Here is a 22,031-nt window from a genome sequence, read left to right as displayed (position 1 = left end):
CCTGCTTTCTGCCTACGCAAGTTTCGGCAATAGTAGATATTCCATACGGCAAATTTGTCAGAAACTATGCGAGTAAAAAATTTGAACTATATATTTCTCAGTATATTTCTTACTAGCGCGGTACCCACACGGATTTGCCCGTAGTAGAAAATTAAAAGGTCATTTGGTTCGCCTGCATATTTACAAATAATGGATGATGAATTTCTCGCCAATTTGCTAAGTTGATTTGCTCGCCTTTGTTACGTCTCCACGTTATGATAATTTGGTAATTTAATCGTCGACGTTATGATAATTTGCTCGGTAAAATGTTCTTAAACCTGGAACAGAAAAAGAACAAAATCGAATTTTCGAAAAATCGCTTCGAGGTGCTCTTCCTATGCTATGAACTAATTCTGTGCCAAAATTCATGAAAATCGGTAGAACGGTCTAGGCGCTAAGCGTGTTATAGACATCAGAGGTCCAGAGACACAGATTATTAGCTTTATTATAATTAGTAAAGATAAAGAAAACCAACAACGCCACCGACTAGTGCTGCCCGAACCTGACAACCAAATTTGGGTTGGTCCAAAATAGTCCTTACAGATTACCATACGAAGACTGGTAATATAGCTTAAAATCGATTGAGTCAGTGAGAAGCAAAAGGATTTCAGTGGCAAGATTAAAAACCCACGAGATGAAACTTGTACAAATGGTAGATGAACCTCTCTTCTGTTTTTGGGGTAAGAAATACTATTAGTAGCCCTGGCAGGTGCTGCTACACAACCAAATTTAGAATAACATTTCAATGAACCTAAAGACCGGAACTTTAAATACGTTTTACTCAAAACTTGAAAATGTCCACTCACATCCGTTTGCTCATCACTGCCTCAATTTTTCTGGGGGATAAGTCCAATGGGATCGTTTCCAAAATTTTAAAAGTATTTTTTTCTGAAAGAGCATGCTTAAAAACATAGGCTCTGACCATTTTTTAAATAATTTACTTAAGTTTAATATTTTTAAAAAAATACTTAAATCGGTGTGTTTTCATTGTTTACACTTCTGTCTTGTGACATCACAAATGATGAAATGCATATTCAATGTTGCCATTCACAGAACAAAATATTTAATTCGCATCTTTACACACGTGTATTGGCAAACGACATGGTTGATAGCAAGCGTAGAGTGCAATTTTAATTCGCTGCTTGATTATCATAAAGTGGAACCGTGGTAGAAAGATGTGCCAAAGTGCATCATTTGTGACGTCATAAAGACCATGCCTTGTTTGAAAAATCGGACATTTTAAAAAATTAATTTAAAAAAAAACTGTTGGGAAAATGAAAGTATTTTCTGGGTCCATGCTATTTTTTTTCTCATTCTATCAATTTCAATGACTAAAAGTAGTACTTTGGACTGAAGGAAACCATCCCATTCTTCTTGAAAACATCTGCAATCGCTCTAAGGATGAATCTACAAGTTTGACAAAGTGGGGTAGATAACTGGAACTGCATAAAAAAATTTATCTTATATTGCACAAACCATGCTGATTTTGCTTTGTATGAGAGCAATAAATCTTAAAGCAACATACACCCCTCACCTTGTCGTCTCCTCCTCCCTCGCCTTCCTCTTCGCTAGATTCCTCTTCGCTCGACTCCTCCTCACTGCTACTTTGCTCCGCCCCCTTTTGCGGCTCTTGAACGTGAATCACAGTTGCTGACTTCTGGATGCTGGTCAGTCGATCATTCCTTTCGGAGTTCTTGTCACCACCACTTTCCTCCTCCTCTTCTTCCTCTTCCTCCTCATCCTCTTCTTCCTCACTAGAAGGTTGAGATTTAGGAGGAGCAAGCTTATCTTCCTCCTGCTTCTCTCCTTCTGGAGATTTGGGAGCATCTGAGGGTTCACCCACTGGAACTACTGGAGTAACCAGGTCTCTCTCATCTTCTGTAAAAATTAAAGGCTTAAATGTAATAATTAAAGTCTTCATGTTCAAACAAAAGAGAAAATCAGATAAAATTGTGTCGCTTTTTTAAGTATTGCAATCATTTTCGTTGTAAAAAAATATGTTTTAACTTTTAATTCTTTCCAAAATTAGTTTCTCTATTATTGCTTAATTAAAATAAAAATTTAATTTAAGAGTAGTTATAGAGGAATAAAGTGCAATTTTCGGTTTGACGAAGGCATTCTGAATTTTGTAGCATTTATTTTTTTAACAGGCCCATTAATTTAGCAATATTTGTTACTAATTCAAGCCATAGCCTAAATAATTATAGTTAAAATAAAACTATTGATTTGGTCGACTAAATAATAAATTTTAATAATAGTTTCCCATTTTCAGGCGTTGCACGCAAATATGCGTCCCTTAGATTTGCGCAGAAATATATCAGCTACTCAGAGTTCGTTAATTAGTACACTATGGACACTAAAATTTGATGAATTTGGTGCTTAATTATTTTCTACCTCCATATAGAATGTTAAAAGCAATTTTAGTGATTCTGTCCAATTTTAGTTACTCTGTTATTTTTTGCCTTAAACCTAATATGCCATAATCTACATGGAGGTAGAAAATAATTATGCACCAAATTTATCGAACTTGAGTTCCCATGGTGTACTATTTAATGAACTCTTGAGTAGCTGAAACCTTTCTACGTAAGTCTTTCATATTTACATGCAAAGCCTGAAAAAGGGAGAGTAAAATTCAAATTTTATTAACTAGTCGATAAACTTAATACTTTTATTTTAAACTAGTGGCACCCGCACGGCATCGCCCGTAATAGAAAAATTAAAGGTCTTTTGGTTCGCCTGTATATTTACAAATAATGTATGGTGAATTTTCTCGCCAATTGGCTTGTAAAGACGTTATAGTTCCACGTTATGATAATTTCGTATCTCGCCAATTGGCTTGTGCCCATGTTACGGTTCCACGTTATGATAATTTCGTAATTTATAATAGTTTTTTTCTTAAAATTGGAATAAAAAAAGAACCACATCGAATTTTCGAAAAATCGCTTCGAGGTGCTACATACTAACTTTGCTGCTACATACTAACTTTGTGCCAAATTTCATGAAAATCGGGCCGAACGGTTTAGGCGCTATGTGCGTCACAGACATCCTACAGATATCCAGACATCCAGACATCCTCCGGACAGAGAGACTTTCAGCTTTATTATTAGTAAAGATTAACATGTTTTGGGTCCTTCCAAATAAACTCAAATAGTAATTAGTTATATTAAAAGTCCTATTGTCCACGAGCTCTTTTACTGATAAACTGGATAGTGATCCGTGTGTTCTGCATTTTTTAGAAAAAATTAACCCAAATATTTAAATGTATATAAAAAAACAAAGAATATATATGTGTGTATGTATGTTTATATGTTTTCTATACAGATCCAGTTTACGTTGGATTTCGTCTTGGACCAAATTTGGCAGGGAGGAACTTGGCCACCTGAGAACTAACGTAGGGGGTTTTCAAACGATAAAAAAAGAACCGAACAACTCGAATTTAATTTTAGACCCAAAAATAGCATTTTTCTAATATAAGGGCAAAAAAATGCTCTCAAAATTAGAATAAAGTATCCATAGAAGGTCCTGAATTTTCTTCATCAGATAAAATTTGTTCCAATGTTCCAAGGTAATTAGATAATTAGAATGTGAGTTATAACTGTTTTTAACTAATTTCATGGTGAAAATATAGGTGAGCCTTAAATTAGAAATTCATTGTTGATCACTGCCATTGTTGAACAATCTTACATGAATAAAATCTGAGCGTATATATGTATCTATCTATATCTGAATTACTTCTCCCGAAAACCCCCGTCTTTTTTTTTTTTTTTTTTTTTTTGACTATTTTACATATTCCCCCATTAATAATTAGTGCAGATATCAATTAAAAACTATTAATCATGATACTTAGATTTCGACATAAAATCCCTAATTTTCGAAGGCTTTCCTCCATTCAAATTATTATTCAGTGTTTCATCTCAACTTTCCGTAACAATGCTTTTATTAAAATTTGAAGCGTGAAGTAAATAATTGAGGAGACAGATCTGTTGCCAGTTTTGTTTCTCGGATACGAACAAATAAAATTCTGGATTTTATTTTGAGGTTTTTCTTGTAATCGGGGTTTTTTTTAAATTTTCTTTTTTTTTTTCTAGGTTATTTTTCCGCAGTTTGTTGGGAAATTGTACAGATTTTTTTTTGTTCAAGCCTGATTGTTGAACACACGTCGCTTGACATAACATTTATTTTCGAGGTAGAGCGTGCAAAACCGGGAGACGAGGCTGGTGCTTTTATTAAAATTTTTAGCGTGAAGTAAATCATTGAGAAGAAAGGTCGGATGCTATTCTTTCTCGAATATGAACAAATAAAATTCTGGCTTTTGTTTTGAGGCTTTTTCTGTAATTGGGTGATTTAAAATCGTTCCTTTCTAATTATTTTTCCGCAAAAAGTCGGGAAATTCTACAGATTTTTTTTTTTTGTTCAAACCTGGTTGAACACGCGTCACTTGACGTAACTTTTATTTTCGAGGGAGATCGTGCAAAGCCGGGCAACGTAGCTAGTCATTAATAAAAGAATATGGATTACGGAAAAGCTGTTTCACTGTCAGCGTTATGTCAGTGCAGGAAAAACATCTTGCTGGGGCGATAACACGAGTATAGAAACATTTCGCGAGGCGTTAAATTTCGCAATTACGGAGTGCTAGCGAAAGTTAAAGCCTCGTAAAAATAAATGTGAATGAAATGCAAATGACATAAGTGTTTATGTGTGTGTGTGTGGGAGTGTATACTAGCTTGTTACCAGGCATTTCTTGGGTATTTATTAATGCCACATTTATCTTTGTCAATTAAATAACTGAATCTTTATACTGAAATGGCTACTTCTGTATGTATGTATATCCGGGGTAATCTTCAAAACTACTGGACCGATTTCAACCATTTTTCCACCTTAGATAGCTACATTATCAGGGAGCAACTTAGGCTATAATTTATTCCTAAAAAACAGTTTAAGGAGGTCAGAGACACAAAAATCGTCAAATTTTGCAATTTTTTTTATCATTTAAAAAATTACTCCGTTTTTTCTGCTTAAAAGACGTTTGAATCGTGTTTCTATCTTTATTGGAACAAAAGATATAATTCTTTTTGTTGCCCGCACCTAACTAATGTGTATTGAACTTTAAAACTTTAAACGCGTTTTTCTCCATGATGCAATTTTTCTCGATTTCTTGCATTCAAACTCTTATAAGTCAGGAACCAATGAAGATAAAGTAATGAAATTTGGAGCATGTCTTTTTCAAACAGTTTACTTTACTTTTTATTCGGCGATTTTGAAAAAAACGTTTACTGCAAAAAAATATGATTTTTTTTTACAAAAAAAGTATTTTCGAATTATTCGAAATTTTTCTTCAAATATTTTTAATTTTTTATTGAATCAATATTTTTAAAATCGCCGAGTAAAAATTAAAGCTTAGATATTTGTGCATATTTTTTTTTCAAAAAAATTGAAAATTGACCAACAATATTTTGAGTTATAGCAATTTAAAGCAACCCCATTTTTTTAAAAAAACAAAAACAAATTAAATTCGAATAAAATTTTTTTTTTCATATTTATGTTGTGATTTTGCCTATTAATTAAATGGTGAATCAGTGTAAAGAAATTCAAAACTCTAAAGTATATAATAAAAAAAAATTTAAAATGTGTTCCGGACCCCCTTAAAAACGTTATGATGGAAAACAGTAAATGTCATGCAATTTCCCCATTAAATGATTAAATATAAAACCCATTGTTACGAAAGTTCGTTGCCTTACAACAGCAATATTAAAAGTAATCGTAATGAAAATTTTGAATCAAGGCTTCTCTGGAGCAAGCATGACATTTATTGCTTTCTTAGGATTTTAATCCTCACCTATATACATAAATGGCTACTTCTGTACGTAAGTCCAGGATCAAAACTATGGGGCGAATTTTAACCACTTTTTCACCATAGATAGCTACATTATCAGGAAGTAACATAGGCTATAATTTATATCTAAAAAAAAAAAAATTAGTTTCCAATAGTTATGATGGAAAAATCATAACAGACATGACATATCATGACAGTACATTTCATGTAATTTCCCCATTAAAAGATTAAATATGAAACCCATTGTTACAAAAATTCGTTGCCTTACAACATCAATATTAATAGTAATCATATTGAAAGTTTTGAATCAAGGCTTCTCCGGAGCAAACATGAGTTTAAAGTCATTTAAACATTTGGAAACTATACTTTTCGCACCCTGAGGGAAACATAGTAGAGAGCTTTTTTTTTTCTTTTTTTGTGCGTGTGTACTATTTAATTAAATGAAGCAAGCGCACGGTTTTTTTTTAGTGATCTTTGTTTTTGTTAGTTCATATTTTGGAAATTCTTCAAATTTTTATATGCTTCAATTCGTGCTTTCGTTTCGAAATGAATACTCATTCGTTTTTAAACTTATTGCTATTTTACTTTTATGGGTAAGGAAGAAGCTCGATTCTTAATCACATCAAAGCGGTGTGTTTTAAGTTCTTTCAGTTAAAACTGAAAACGAAAGAAAATAGCAATTGTTTCTCACAATTATTACTGACCCAGGCACCGCCGGGTATTTTTGCTAGTTATATCTATAAAAAAAGACCTGAATAGAAAATACATTTCCCCTATACTTTTAATTACAAACTCTTAAAGGACGAGAAAGATTCCGTACTGAAAAAATAATACAATTCATTCAATGCACTATCAATCATTTTTCTTGTTAGTCTTGCAGCTGGGGTTTTCTGACAGCCTTTTCAATTTTTTTTTTCAGCTAGAAACAATTATTCGAAGTGTTCTTATTACATGAACTTCAAAAAACCTTAATCTGGTGCTATATTTGATGTAATATAACGTGGAATAAACTTTGAAACGATATATAACTCTTTTCGCGTAGAAAAGATAAATGAGCATAGTTTTAAATTTATAATACTTTGAAGCATTTTTAAATTTTTAAACTCCACTTCTATGTGAATTTCGGGGCAACAAAGTACCTCCATACCAAACTTTTCAACAATCCAGCGTAAAATATAGATTTGTATAAGGGATATACGTAAAAATAAACATACATCTTTCTTTGTAAATATATTGTTACAAAGATGCAAAGATCAATATTCCAAATGGAATTTTTTTAGAGTTGCTCGCAAAATCCCAAGACAAAAATCTTGCCAATAGAGCTGGTGGGACTCAGGTTTCAGAAGCCTACAGTGATTTAGAGAAAATGTAAATTAGAATTTCAAAGAAACATTTAAAAACTTGAATTACTGAAAAGAAAAGGAACTACACTACGAGCTGGAACTGTCTAGAAATTAAACAAAGTTCGAATAAAATTGCAATTTTTTGAAGAAACTGTTGTAGCTCAGATTCGATCTAGGTTCAATGGGTTTGCAGCCCAATGCTCAGCAAATTGAATCACGGCGATCGTCACGCAGATTGCTTTCGGCAGCAATATTAATAAGAAATCTTTATTCATTAAAATAATCAGGGCCGGATTTAGGGGAGGGCAGGCGGGGCTACTGCCCCGGGGCCTCCACAACAAAGGGGCCCCCACAGTAAAATTTTTACAAAATATCCTAACTTTCACGGGTCGAAAATGTCGGATATATACATATATATCAAAATATTCGGATATATATCAAAGTATCAGATATTTTCGAAAATATGATGATATTTTCGCACCCTGATTAGGGGTCTCCACTCCTTCGTTGCCCCGGGGCCTCCACACTTCCCATTCCGGCCCTGAAAATAATATTGTTTCTAATAGAACTTATTGTTTATTAATTTATTTATTTTTACATTCCAGAGAAACTCACCCTCTTCAGAACTACTACTTCCACTCTCTTCGGCACTGCTGCTCTCTTTCTCCGAGCGTGGCTTCAAGAAATCTGCCACGTTGACAGACACCGTGACGTTCCGCCCCGAATCCACCCTTTCGAGTGGCTGCGGGCTCTTCGGTGGCGGGAAAGTCAAGTGTACCACCTCCCCGGGACTCGTCAAGTCCGAAGACTCGCTGCTCGGTGCTTTTATGAGCCTCTGGAGGTGCTTTTCGTCCTCGTCGTCTTTGTCCTCGCTGCTCTTCTGTGGCTCTGGGGGATGTACCACGACGGCTGGCGTGTCGTCTTTGTTGCTGTCTTGTTGGTTATCTTCGGTATCTTGGGAACTTCTGCCGCCTTTTCTCCGCTGCCTTCCCCGAGTTCTGAAAGGTAATTGATCGTTTAGTTTGCACTGTAAAAACGATTCAGAAACGTTCCCGGAAAATAATGGGCAGCTGATGTGCCCAATATCTGCCAGTAACATATCTTGCAAATTCCAGGAACTTTTCCCGCTAAAATTCAGTAATCTTCCTGATATTATCCTGGAAGTCTCCTGAAAAATTCAGAAATCTTCCCGTTTAAAACCAGTCGTGTCCGTGGAAATAATATCTTGACATCGTTCTGATTTATCAAGGAAGTTAAAAGAGCATTTTTGTAAACATGGCCAAAACTATGCCTTTTACTTGCCTGCAAATCTTGCAAAGCAATGCAGTTCACACTTTTTCGCTCCCTTTGGGAGTTTAATTAGCATGGACAGGCCGTACTTGAAGTAAAGCCGATACACTTTATAAATACGCTCAATTAATCTTTAAACTGGGAGCTAAAAATATTTTTCGCACCAGTAAAAAGTCTGCATTCTTGCGACTTGTAGCAATTCAGGAAACTTTTTGTCAAGAATACTTAATTTTTCCAGGAAGTGGATGAAAACCATTAAAATCCCGAAATGTGACAAGAAAATACACAGTAACGTTTCGGAATTTTATTAGTGTGATATTAGAAATTTCAACTCAATGAATAAGATAATCTGATGAAGGGAAAATAAAAATAGCAAAGTTTCAATGAATACATTTTCAGGTAAAAGTAAAAATTCATTTCTGCATTTATGCTTATTTCATGCTCTATTTAAAGAAAACAAAATAAGTTTATATTGCAGTGTACTTGCAATAAGTACACTGAAAAAAAAATAATAATTTGAATTTTTAGCATCTTGAATTCAAATTATGTTTTTCGCAATCACAAGCGTGTGTGTGTATGTATGCGTGTGTGTGTTTGTGTAGGCGCATGTGTGTGGATGCGTGCGTGTGTGTGTGTATGTAATCATGTTGTGTACGCAGTGCTGTGTGTGTGTAGGCGTTCGTGTGTGTCTATGTATGTATGCATGTGTGTGCATGTTGTGTATGCAGTGCTGTGTGTGTATGCAGTGCTGTGTGTGTATGCAGTGATGTGTATGTACGCGCGTGTGTGTATGCAGTGATGTGTGTGTACGCGCGTGTGTGTAGGTGTTCGTGTGTGTGTGTGTGTATGTGTGTGTGTAGGTGTGTGTGTGTGTGTGTGTGTAGGTGTGTGAGTTTGTATGCGCGTGTGTGTATGCGTGTGTGTGTAGGATATGGACGCAACCTGTAGACAGTTTCCGCTACAGGAGCAGCATCGTGAGGAGCCGGTCGACGGTGGTGCTGGCAGAGGGTGCTGGTGGGAAAATAAAATGATAGCACACCAAAACAGTCAAATGAGAACGATAAGCAATCGTGATTGCTCAAAAAAAAAAAAAAAAAAAAAACACACAGAAAAGTTCCTGGAAACTGATGTTCAGTGTGTCTCCTTTTTACTAGTAACCTATTTGGCCAAAAACTGGAATGTCTCCCGCTAAAAGTCTGTAATCTTCCTGAAATGAACCTGGAATGTTTTTGAATAATTCAGAAACATTCCCAGTAAAAGTCAATCACGTTTCTGGAACAAATCAGGAGTCTTTCAAGAAAACTTAAGATGTTTATATTAATAGCTTTGCACCCTTCTGATTTACCAGGAAAGCTCCTGAAGCATCTGTAGTCGAAGTTAGAGCAGAACTGTGAACAAATACCGAGCAGTTTAAGTGGAAAATTGATGCTTTTAAGAATGGTAATGCTTCTAACGAATAGGGAGACCGGGGCACGTTTACGTGGATTTTTTTCAATGAATTTTCTAATTTTTATGTTTTAACCAAGGAAAGTTTAGACATTGTGGTTTTATGAAGCAGTAAATTAAGTCAAAATTTGTATAGTCAGTTGTTGCTCAAGCATGTGTTTTTAACCGTAAAAAGAATGATTTTTGAGTCCAAGTCGGTTGCGTAAACTTGCCCCGGACACGGGGCACAATTACGCAGATTTATTTTGACACCTAACGTGGTTCTCTTAGTGTTTTGAACATAATGTCTTACCATCGTTAAAATAAAGCAAATTTATTGCAGACTGAATAGTGTATAAAGTAAAAGCTGAATGGGCATGAAGATAAAACTACATGATTGCTAGCTATAAGATACGAATTTGGAATGCAATAAAAAAATAAATGGTGAGTTTCAAAACTAAATATCCTGAAAATACTAAAAAGGTTTGAGACAGTTCGGAGAGAAAAAAAAGCGTCAGGGGACGTTCAGAAGTAAGACACCGTAAGAGCGTGAGTAAAGGTGCTCCGATGTCAACGCGCAATCTTGCGCTGTCGCCAAGTTTGCAATTATTTTTAACGTACAAAAAAATTTAATAACATTTCAGTTCATACAATTCTTAAAAAAGGATAAAATTCTGCTAATTTTTATATAATAGTTTTTTCTTAACTAAGTATTATTTATTCACAACTAGCTGTACCCGACGCGCGTTGCTACGCCAACAAAAAAAATACATCATTATACTGATTTTCATGACAATCGGTTGAACGGGGCAGAAGTTGCTACTCTGCAGTGCCACCTGGTGGCGAGTGGCTTCAATGAGCATATTATGCACCTTCTCCGTGGAAAAATACATATATATATATATATATAGCAATTTTCATAATAATCGGTCTAGGTATCAAGTGAAGCCGTGACTATACTCAAATTTTGTACTCACGCAGTTTGCAAGATCAATCCATTGCTAAAAATATCAAATAGAAAAAGTTTTAAATCCCCCCGTTGCATGCAAAGCCATAAAACAATAAAGAAAGAATTTATTTGTGCAAACTCAAGAAAAATGGCAACAGCTGACTTCTTATCAATGAGATCTTTCACGCGAATTAATTTCTGCAGCCGATAATTTTATTCGTATTTATCCAATGGATTGTGACTTAAATTGGAATAAAAAAGGAACTATCGATCGGATTTTTTTCGAACTGGTCTATAAACATTCCCAGTACCAAAAATAACAAACGGTGAAAGTTTCAGTCAAATCTGCCGGGTAGTTTTTGAGTTCATGGATGACATACAGACAAACATTCATTTTTATATATATAGATAAACTTCAAAACGTTTAACACAAAATTTACTCAACTTGGTAGAAAACAGATTATTCTTTCTGCATGCTGGACCTGAAACTCGACTAATGCTGTTGAAACCTTACAGCTCGCACTTTCGTTGAAGCTCCACCAGAGAACTGTATGTCCAGTATTCTCAAATCGATAGCCTTAAGAAACCCAACCGTTCTTTTTTTATCCCTCTATATTCAGGCCCCTCATTTTGAATTTTTCTAGGGGGTCAAAGGATTATACTCGATGCAAATTATACCGAAAAATAAACCACATCCACTTATATAGAAATACATTAAGTTATAAAAGCACAGGGGAGGTCGTTTGCTTCCTTCTGACCCCCTTAAATGACGGGCCAGTCTATACTTACAAAATACTTCAATGATGACGTTGGAATTCAGACAGGTATGATTATCGATTGATTTACAAACCTGCAGCTTTCTTCATCAGATGAGGAAGAGGTAGAGGTGGAACCCGAAGAAGACTCTGCACCTTTCACTTGGGCCGAGGCATCTCCAGTGTCGTCCCTCCCTCGCCGTTGCATCCGGGCATGTGAAGGACTTTTTTTCACCTCCATCTTGGAACGAGAGCCACATTTTGCTAGAATGCCTGAGAATGTTTAAAGAGTAAGTACATGAATATTGGATTGTATATTTTAGGAGAATTAGAATGCATGTCCTGTTGCGTCTTAAAATCAGCAAAATCATCAACACTTTAATACAGAATAATGTTTCGGAGGCAAGGGGCCGTGCACATAAATTTTGGGTCCCGTCACAAATGACTTTTTCGGGCCCCCTCCATATTTTTTACCAATATGTCCCAACATATATTTCAGCCCTCATTTTTAAAATATCGGAGCCCCGTTCAGACTCGGGCCCGGTCCAACAGGTGTCCCTTCACCCCTTTCCCCCTGTTCACGCCATGCCCGAAGGTTTGAGATTTTGTAATGGCACAAAAATGTATTTACGCCTCGAGACGGCAACCTACAATGGTAATTTAAGTGAATGGCGTCTGGTTTATGGTAATTTACAATCACACTTGAATGATGTCTCGGAGTAGAACTGTAGAATGACGTCTCGGAGACGTCAATCTACAGTTGCACCTAAAATGACAAGGAGACATCAAACTGAAATGGCAGCTGAAGTGAATGACGACGAGTATATGTTAATCTATAATGGCATTTGAATGGAAGTGCCTCTCGGAGACGTCAATCTACAGTTGCATCTAAAATGACACGGAAACATCAAACTGCAATTGTAGCTGAAGTGAATGACGACGAGTATATGTTAATCTATAATGGCATTTGAATGGAAGTGCCTCTCGGAGACGTCAATCTACAGTTGCGCCTAAAACTTCACGGAGAGATCAAGCTGCCATAGCAGTTGAAGTGAGTGATGTGCACGTTAATCTACGATGGCATCTAAATAGAATGATGCCTCTGATACGTCAATTACGCTGTTGCACCTAAAATGTTACGGAGGCATCAAACTACAATGGCTAATGAAGGGAATGACATCCTGTAAGCGAGCAGACGTCAACCTATACAACGGCACTTGAAGTAAATGACGTCTCAGAGACGATTAAGCTTCTACTGTGGCGCCTGTGATGAATGACGGATCCGGATGCCATTGCACATTAAGAGTCTTTACAATTTGATGTTAAGTTATCGCAGTATTAAGTCCTTACTAACGTATTTTAGGTGTGTGTTAAAGAATTAAAGACGCATTTATTTCTTCATATCAAATAGATTTTTTTTTCATTCTATATCATTGAGAATGATATCGAAATGATACAGCTACCATCGAAAATACATTAGATAAAATAGCAATTTCTTACCACAAGTGTCTTGCCAGTTAGGATGACGATCAAATATGAGTTCAAACCACTTTTCCATGATTAGTTACGGATAGTCACAGGATGTTATATCGTTTCGAAAGAGCCTCTGTTCAATCTGAACGAAGATATCTGTTAACTATATCTGGTGCTTATCTGATAATCGTTACTTATGTCTTGGTTGATTACAAATTGACTAGCATCGTTACATTTACACAATACAGAGAATTTAGATCTTTGATATTTGCATAATCTTTGTTTCATTGATAAATGCACAATAATTTCGTATCACTTCAACTTGTAGTTACTTCTGAACAAGTCCAAAATGTCAGTATTTGATATGAATGCCTACACGTTAGGAAATCATCTGTCAATAACGGAAAAACTGCCTTTAAAGGCAATTGATTGTGTTTGTTTACTTTGATGTAGCATTGCTGTTGTTGTATGTCCACAAAGAAACTGCACAGATTAGTCAAAGTGCCAAACTCTATTTTAAAACACTACTACACTTGATGATTCGAGAAGAGGCTAAGGTGACACACTGGTAATTCGAATGCACCAAAGACAACAAACGAAACAGCAATCTAACAAGTGTCTGGACAATTTGGACGATGTTCAAATATGACTTCAAACCACTTGATGGTAATGATCTGGAAAACCAGCGTAGGAATACTCAAGCAGTGATCCGGTGTATGTACTATTTTACCATATGTGGATCATTATTTGATCAACTGCGTTGAAGTATCGAGGTTTTAATTGCTTAAACGTGTACCATTTTTAGAACATTAGCGTATGATATAGCAGCATTCCACATTGATTTATTGATATCTGCTTACGCTTGCCATTGTTTTAATAAACTACAATAATTTCACAAAACGTTTTTATTTAGTTATTTCAGGACATCGTTTCAGTAAATGACTTTTCCACTAATGGCTTGCATAACGATAGTTCACAATGGTGTACCAAAATCTACGTTAGTGTAGCATAGCTGTAGTTCATAAAATTTTCAACTTGACTTGAAAGATTTGTCTTTCTCAATTCACTGTGGTTAATTACTTCTTAATTCTCCACAAGGTAGTACTTATTTTATTGACATATGATATATCTTATTTTTCAAACATAAAGCATATTTCTCTTCACAATGCAGTAAAACCTCATAATAAAGAATACCAATACAACGAAATATTCATTTCGACGAAATAAGTGTTTAGTCCTATTCTATTTTCCATTACATTGCTTGAATTCCGTTACAATGAAATTCTCGTTAGAACGAACAAAATTTGTAGTCCCTTGAAGTCGCTTGCAGTGTGAACGAACAAAATTTGTGGTCCCTTGAAGTCACTTGAAGTGTGAACGAACAAAATTTGTGGTCCCTTGAAGTCGCTTGAAGTGTGAACGAACAAAACTTGTGGTCCCTTGAAGTCGCTTAAAATGTGAACGAACAAAATTTGTGGTCCCTTGAAGTCGCTTGAAGTGTGAACGAACAAAATTTGTGGTCCCTTGAAGTCGCTTGAAGTGTGTCCCTTGTAACAGGATTGAACGGTATTTCTTGAAACAAATCGATCATAACATACTGAATATCACACGAAAGCAATAAAATAATTGTTACCATGGAATTCAAAGATATATGGTTGGATGGAAGATGAAGATGCATACGGATATTGAATGCTGAAATATATGAGCATATCTATGTAGTTGGGTGACCTGCGACTCAAGTACTTGAAAAATGGCTGCTTTACTGAGACATCGAAAGTAACATCAATGATGAAACATCACTTTCACAAATCACTTGCAGTCTTTCTGCAATAATAACAAGTATTCCAAAATATTCACAAAGGTCTTGCTCTTATATCTTTGAACGATCTGTAATGGTATAAGCTTCATTAAGGATTCAATTAGCTTGAGAAATAGTTTTTTAAAGGTCGCATCTTGTCTATAAACACAGGAGATAAAATAGGGATTGTAAAAACAGCAAAACACTTGACGCGATCAAAATGTTTTGCACCATTTCTTTCTTCTTCAAATAACACTCTTTCAGCGAGATGAATTTCAAATCTATAATTCGTTTGATACCAGTGATGAAGAAAGGAAATGTTTTAGAGAAAGCATTTTAAAAATGTTCCTAGTCAGTTTACAATGAATACAAGCTACTTTAAAAATAAAAAAAATATATGACAAATATTTCTCTGACTACGTTATCGTAGACAAAAATACTCTTTAACCACAAGATCAATACAAAATGCATTTTCCTGGATAGTTAAATTGCAACATTCTAGCACCAAGCAGAGTTCAGTAGGGAAAAAAGCGCACAGTATGTTGTAACTCAGGCAAAACGCCAGTTGGCGGGAGGTCATGTTCTTTAAAAGGCATCGATAGCTGGACGAAAAGAAGTCACGTTGATATCTGTTCGTTTCGTTTACGAGTTCAATTTATTTTCATTGAAATTCTTAGTATGGCTAGAATAGCGATATAAAATATCTGACGTGTCTTTTGGCTTGATGAGGAAAAATTACTTTCATAAGGGTTTGTTTAATATAGGTAGTCAATATAATTGACAGTGTAAAAATTAACATCCATGCATTTGTAACATAATTGAGGGATCAAGTAATTCCTTTTCTTGTCAAATGTGTGACACATTTGCATAATAAAATACATGATAATACTTTTGTCGACAGTAGAGACGTACCGAGTACTCGGTAACTACTCGGTACTCGGCCTACTCGGCCAATTTGCCGAGTACTCGGTACTCGGCCAAATTCTGATCAGATACTCGGCCAATACCGAGTAGTTGCAAAAAATTGAATATTGTCCAAGGCAGATACTAAAATTTATAGAAAAAAGAGCACGCATTATATTCTGCAATCATTTACACAATTAAAATTTATAAGTCAAATTTTAAATTTTGAGAATAATGAAGTTTAATGCTTCAATGGAATAAATCTTTATTTTAATGTCCCCAAAGTTGATAAAACTTATTTATGTAAAATTATGCAAAAAAAAAAGTCTAGAAAATATGGAATTTTTATATTAAAAATGTATTTTTGTTACAAACAAAAATTAGTTATTAAAAATTATGAAAATACCTTTGCTTAAAAAATAAAACAACATTAAAAGCACAGTGCAGGAACACTGCAGACACGTGTTTTGGCATTACAAGGAATTCCTTTTTCAATGCACCACATGGGAGCTCGTGGATTTAAAGGCATCCGACAAAAGTTGGATTTTTTTGTCGAATGTCTTTACATTCTTTAGCTCACATGTTATGCACTGAAAAAGGCGTTCTTTGTGGGGGGGGGGGGGGCAGAAACACATGTCTGCAGTGTTCCTGCACATTTGTTGTATTAAAATTATTTATGTTTGGCGGACTAAAACTATAACTGATTGGCATAAATTTGTTTTAATTCCAACTTGATTAATCATACCTTTTATTTATTTATTTTTAATTTTAAAAATAATTTTTTTGTAAAATTGTTGACACAAATAAAATTGTTTATATAATGCGTAAATTGAATTTCAGCAGGAATTTAGTTTTAAAAACTATTATATGGACAAGGAGGTCTATACTACTATTCCAATAAGTTCATAATTCATCACATGTGTGTGGGTGGTTCTTCATAAAACATAATTGGTACTTGGTAACTCGGCCGAGTAGTGAAAGGCCGAGTACTCGGTAACTCGGTACTCGGCCGAGTAGTAAAAGGCCGAGTACTCGGTACTCGGCTACTCGGCCAAAGTGCTACTCGGTACGTCTCTAGTCGACAGAAATACGCATTTGTATGTATGTAACTTGCGAGATCTCTATGTTCGCAACCGTTGGTTCTAGATACGCGCCTCTAATTGAAAAAAAATGGTCAAAGAAGATGCATAGTTAAGACAGTAAAAATTTGAAGTTAAACAAAATAAATTTTGAAAAAATACGAAATGTATTTTTTTATGTGCCCTTGGTTTCTAAAGTAATATTTTCAAAGACCAATAATATTAATGAAAAAAAATCGAAGCATTTATGACCTAATTCGAGCAAATAAAAGAGTTCAAAGTTCTAAGAGATCGTGCTTAAGATGATTATTTTAGAACATCCTATCAGAAGAGCACCAATAATGGCAAATGTTGATATAATAAACAGTATATATGTATTTTTTTCATTGCAATTTAAAGTAAAAGGAAATATTTTACTAAGATGAGTTAATAAACATTACTAAAAGATCGTACCATTTGAGAAATAAATCATAATTTTAAGTCTCTGTACTGCCCCGGAAAAGATCGAAATGACCACGAGTGTCAAGTCACACAAGGTTGCGTTTCATATCTCGGTGAAAATTGGTTGTACTGTCGAAGTTTTTGCATTCGATTTTTTTAGATGCTTATGATTTCCCTAAATATGAATAGGGCCATATAAAAAGTCAGATTTGTTTTTCATTTCTATTTCCAAGCTTTAATATCTTAACTTAGCTTCCTATTTTTTCGTAATTGGAAGTATTTATTAAGGACTAATGTCTGCGAAAATAGTGGTTCAGCAGGCTAAACGCAGCCAAATTGTGAATACCATCGCATCCGTTCCTTGCTAAGCCATAAAAAATATAGCTATAACATATTAACTTCAATATCCCTAGACATCTTACTGTACATTACTTCTTTTGTGACGAAATTATGGTTAGAACAAAACGAAGTTTTTATTTGTTCCCTTCGACTTTGTTACAACCGGGTGCGATTATATACATACATTTTACATATACAGGTAGTTATCAAAATAATGGAAACATCTATGAATAAAAGTGACATTTTTGAACACGTTTCGCAAGTAATAAGGAATAAAACTAGATATTTGATTTTTTATAAATATCAATGTATATATTCTGGTAGTATATGGTGGCTTAAAGTTCTGGAAGTGTTGGTGTTTTTTTTTCAAGCGCAAGAAATGTCGGACCTCTCAAATTAAAAAAAAGGTCTAATTGTAGGAGAGCGTCTACCTGGAGCAAGTGTAACTGAAACATCTCAACTTTTTGGCGTTTCTAGATTTACAGTATCTTAAGTCATGACAGCATACACACAGCGCGCTAAGACAAGCTCGGCAAAGTAAAATAGTGGGTGGAAAATAAGGCTCAATAAAAGAAACCGACGGTATTGAAGAGGATTGTAATGTCTAAAAAGCAAACAACAGCAGCGAAAGTGACCACAGAACACAATTATCATCTGGATTCACCAGTGTGGGTGATTACAGTTAGAAGGCAATACCATACTAATAAAGCATTCTTTATCAATCTTAAGTGTTTGTATTATTTTGATAACTACCTGTATATGCAGGGTGTTGCAAAACTAATGGTCCATACTAAAAGGGGTGATAGACCTTGCCAAAACAATCAACTTTCACAGTGCAATGTGGGGTCGGAAAGCAAACGACAGGCCGGGAGAAGGTACTTGGTACATGGGAAGGTACATGGGAAATGCAATAAAGACTAAAAACAACAATATGAAGACAAAAAGATCCTTTATTCATAACTTTAAAGCTACGTTATTTAGATGGTCACAAGTACTGCATCTTCCTCCAGCAGGTGTTGCCCGATTTATGAACATGTACCAACAAAGGTTCGAGGCATCATGTCAATCGCGTAACTAGTGGACCTTCCCCGAAAAATCGCTGCAGACCATTATGAAATGACATGAATATTCTAACGTGTGCGTTGCACTCATCGCTGATGTGAAGCTTGTTTTGTAGCTGACGGGCGCTTATTTGAGCATTTGTAATAAATAAAGGTTCTTTGTCTTCATATTGTTAGTATGCTGTTCAGTTTTGGTCTCCTTATCTTAAGAAAGATATTAATGTATTGGAAAGAGTTCAAAGGCGGGCTACAAGGCTAATAAATGGACTTTCTCACTTAGACTACGATTCCGGCCATAGAAGGCTGAAAATGTACAGTCTTGAGCAAAGAAGAGACCGAGGGGACATGATTCAGTTGTTTAAATTTATTAAAATGAAAGATGTTACGGTGCTGAAGTTTAGCACTGAAAACAGGACAAGGGGTCATTGTTTTAAGCTATTTAAATCTCAGGCTAACATGGATATTAGGAAAAATTATTCTTTTAGCAGGGTAGTGGAACCTTGGAACAGCTTACCGGAAGAGGTGGTAATGAGCAAGGGAGTAGATAGTTTTAAGAGGGCCATTGATCTTCACTGGGGATTGTAAATTGACTAGGACCAGTCTAGCTGGGCCCAGAGCCTGTTGCTGGTCGTCACTTTTGTATTTGTATTTGTTCTTGGTCTTGATTGCATTCTATATTTTCTGGAAACCAAGTACCCTCTCCGGCTTGTCGTTTGCTTTCCGACCCCACATTGCATTGTGAAAGTTGCTTGTTTTGGCAAGGTCTATGACCCCTTTTAGTATGGACCATTAGTTTTGCAACACAATGTATAGATATAGATAAATATATGTTCCTCAAAAGTGAAATTGCAACACTAAGAAAGTATGTGGGTAGTGTCATGCAAATTACAGGATTGGTAATTTTCTCGACCTTACCCTACCACTTAGCGGATACGCCTTAGATTTTACCCCACAAGGAGTCCGCGTAGTGAACCCCGTGTGGTTGGGTTCGTAGGTTGGTATTCGAAAATAATCCACAGACGTCGCGGTGAACTGCACCCGGAACGGCCAGCTTTGCTTGGAATTTACCCCTTAATATTTGAACCTGGGACACCGTGGTGTATGGTACGGACCATACCTCGTTGGCAAGGGTGCCCATATAGGGCAGCAAGGGGGGGGGGCTCGAGCCCCGCCCCCCCCCCCTCTTAAAAACTAGAACTTCCTTACTTTAATACTTTTTTCTTTGCAAAAATGTAAAAACATTTCTTCACTAGCCATTAATGAATATAAGTTATTGTAAATGTCAAATTTTAATGATTCTAATCTGTCCTGAAATCGGTTTCCATGAAGAAATATCCTGCTAAATCATGGTTAGAATATCTGAGCCCCCCCCCCCCCTGCAGTTCTGTATATGGGCGCCGATCCTCGTTGGTGTACTATGATTCTCATACTTGTGAGCGGGATGTGCAAAGGGCTAAAAAGCAGGGAACAAATATTTAAAATCAAATAGTTTACGTGAAATACACCGCCAGCTCCGTCATATTGAGCTCAGTCATGACTCAGTCACCACTCAGTCATGAATGAGCTGGCGGTGTATTTCACGTATTTCTGCTTTAGCCCAGACTAATGGTTGGTAATTTATTGAATATCAAATAGTTTATTCATTATCTAATGTGCTCAGTTCCGGTTGCCAGGCAGTTTTCAAAACAGGGTCCTCAACATGTGTGACCCGCTGTCAAACTGCCATCAATGTGTACCAGGGGCGTCCTGTGATCAAATGTTATGCCATCCCAAAACATGATGCTCGGGGCAGGACCGGTGTAACGCTTGGCAAAATGAGCTGGTTCGTAGCGTTTTCTGGATCAACGCTACATCTATCAATTCACCTTAGACCAAGAGCTTTCAAACTTTCACGACTCGCGGCCCCCTTTAAAGGATTGGAATTTTTCCATGACACCCAAATTTACTTCTATTACATATACATATCGAAATTCCCTCCAGAGTTTAGAAGCCTTATAGAAATAAATATTTACCAATACAGCAAGAACGCTGACCGTACTGGAGAATGCACAAGTTTTGTTCCCGAAATGTTCGATTTATGAACCTTTCGTATGGCGGCGGAATGAAGTCTAATTCTTATTTCACTCGCTGTAGAGAGTCACGATCAATCCTAAAAAATGCGGTTGTGATGATTTGGCGTAAATCACGTGGCCCCTGGGGCATAAACTCAAGATCTTTGGTGTAACAATATTTTAAAAAAAATCTTTTGAAGGTAGGTTCTGAGAATACGGTGACCACGAAAGAAGGTAATTGTCGACATAAGAACCTCGTCAAAAACCAACAACTAAGAAGCTCGCTATTGAGGAAATGGGACGCGTCCATCAGATAATAGGAGGTGCCCTATCTTGTTGGAAAACGAACGACCATTAATTGTGACTTTTTACAGCGAGTGACAGAAGAATTAGACTTAAGACTTGATATCTGGAATCATCACGAAAGGCTCACGTATCGAATATTTCAAAAGCAAAACTTGTACAATTTCTTCCTCCAGTAAAGTCAACGTTGTTTCTGTATTGGTAATATGTTTCTTAAATAGGTCCTGAAAGCACTTTGCCACAAAACTCGGACACCTCGCGGTACCCCTTTCCAATTCTTGCGGGCCCTCAAGGTGCCGCGGCACCTAGTTTGAGAACCCCTGCCTTACACAGAAACGAGATTTATCCGTGAACAATACCCGATGCTATTTGATGGCCTAAACTGTAAAAACGATTCAGAAACGTTTCTGGAAAATAATAGGCAGCTGATGTGTCTAATTCCTACCAGTAATATACCTTACAAAAACCGGGAATGTTTTCCGCTAAAATTCGGTAACCTTCCTGAAGTTATCCTGGAAGCCTCCTGAAAATTTCAGAAATCTTTCCATTTGAAGCCAGTCGTGTTTCTGGAACTGCGGAGTAAATTTTTGGCAGGTATAATATAAAAGTTTGGCACCTTCCTGATTTATAAAGGAAATTCCATAAGCAATAATAGAATCAAGGCCAAAGCTAAGCCAGATTTGCAGCAAGTAACGAGAATTTTACTCGCCTGCAATTGTTGCAAAGCCAGCGTATCCCACAAGTTTTCGTTCCATTTAAGAGCTTAACCAGCATGGATGGGCGGTATTCGAACAGAGGTCGACACACTTTATAAGTACGCTTAGTTAATCTTTAAACTGGGAGCTAAAAATATTTTTCACAACAGTGAGAAGTCTGCATTCCTGCCACTTGTAGCAATTCAGGAAACTTTTTGGCAATGATACTGGATTTTTCCAGGAAATGGATGAAA

The 22,031-nt window shown here is 36.0% G+C and overlaps 1 protein-coding gene across 1 annotated transcript in view; it reads right to left on the bottom strand.

Moving 5' to 3' along the window:
- LOC129224166 (uncharacterized) overlaps window positions 1-22,031 on the bottom strand; it is a 245,757-nt gene that overhangs the window by 123,243 nt on the left and 100,483 nt on the right. Inside the window, exons 9-11 of the mRNA XM_054858583.1 lie at window positions 11,730-11,907; window positions 7,831-8,213; window positions 1,574-1,914 (exon numbers count right to left, since the gene is read on the bottom strand). Of these exons, the coding sequence (XP_054714558.1) occupies window positions 1,574-1,914; window positions 7,831-8,213; window positions 11,730-11,907 (902 nt within the window). The remainder of the gene's footprint in view (window positions 1-1,573; window positions 1,915-7,830; window positions 8,214-11,729; window positions 11,908-22,031) is intronic.

The sequence above is a fragment of the Uloborus diversus genome, chromosome 6, assembly GCF_026930045.1.
Source record: "Uloborus diversus isolate 005 chromosome 6, Udiv.v.3.1, whole genome shotgun sequence".
In the NCBI taxonomy this organism is placed as follows: Eukaryota; Metazoa; Arthropoda; class Arachnida; order Araneae; family Uloboridae; genus Uloborus; species Uloborus diversus.
Note: the sequence above shows the minus strand (reverse complement) of the source record. Positions and strands in the feature narration are given on the sequence as shown.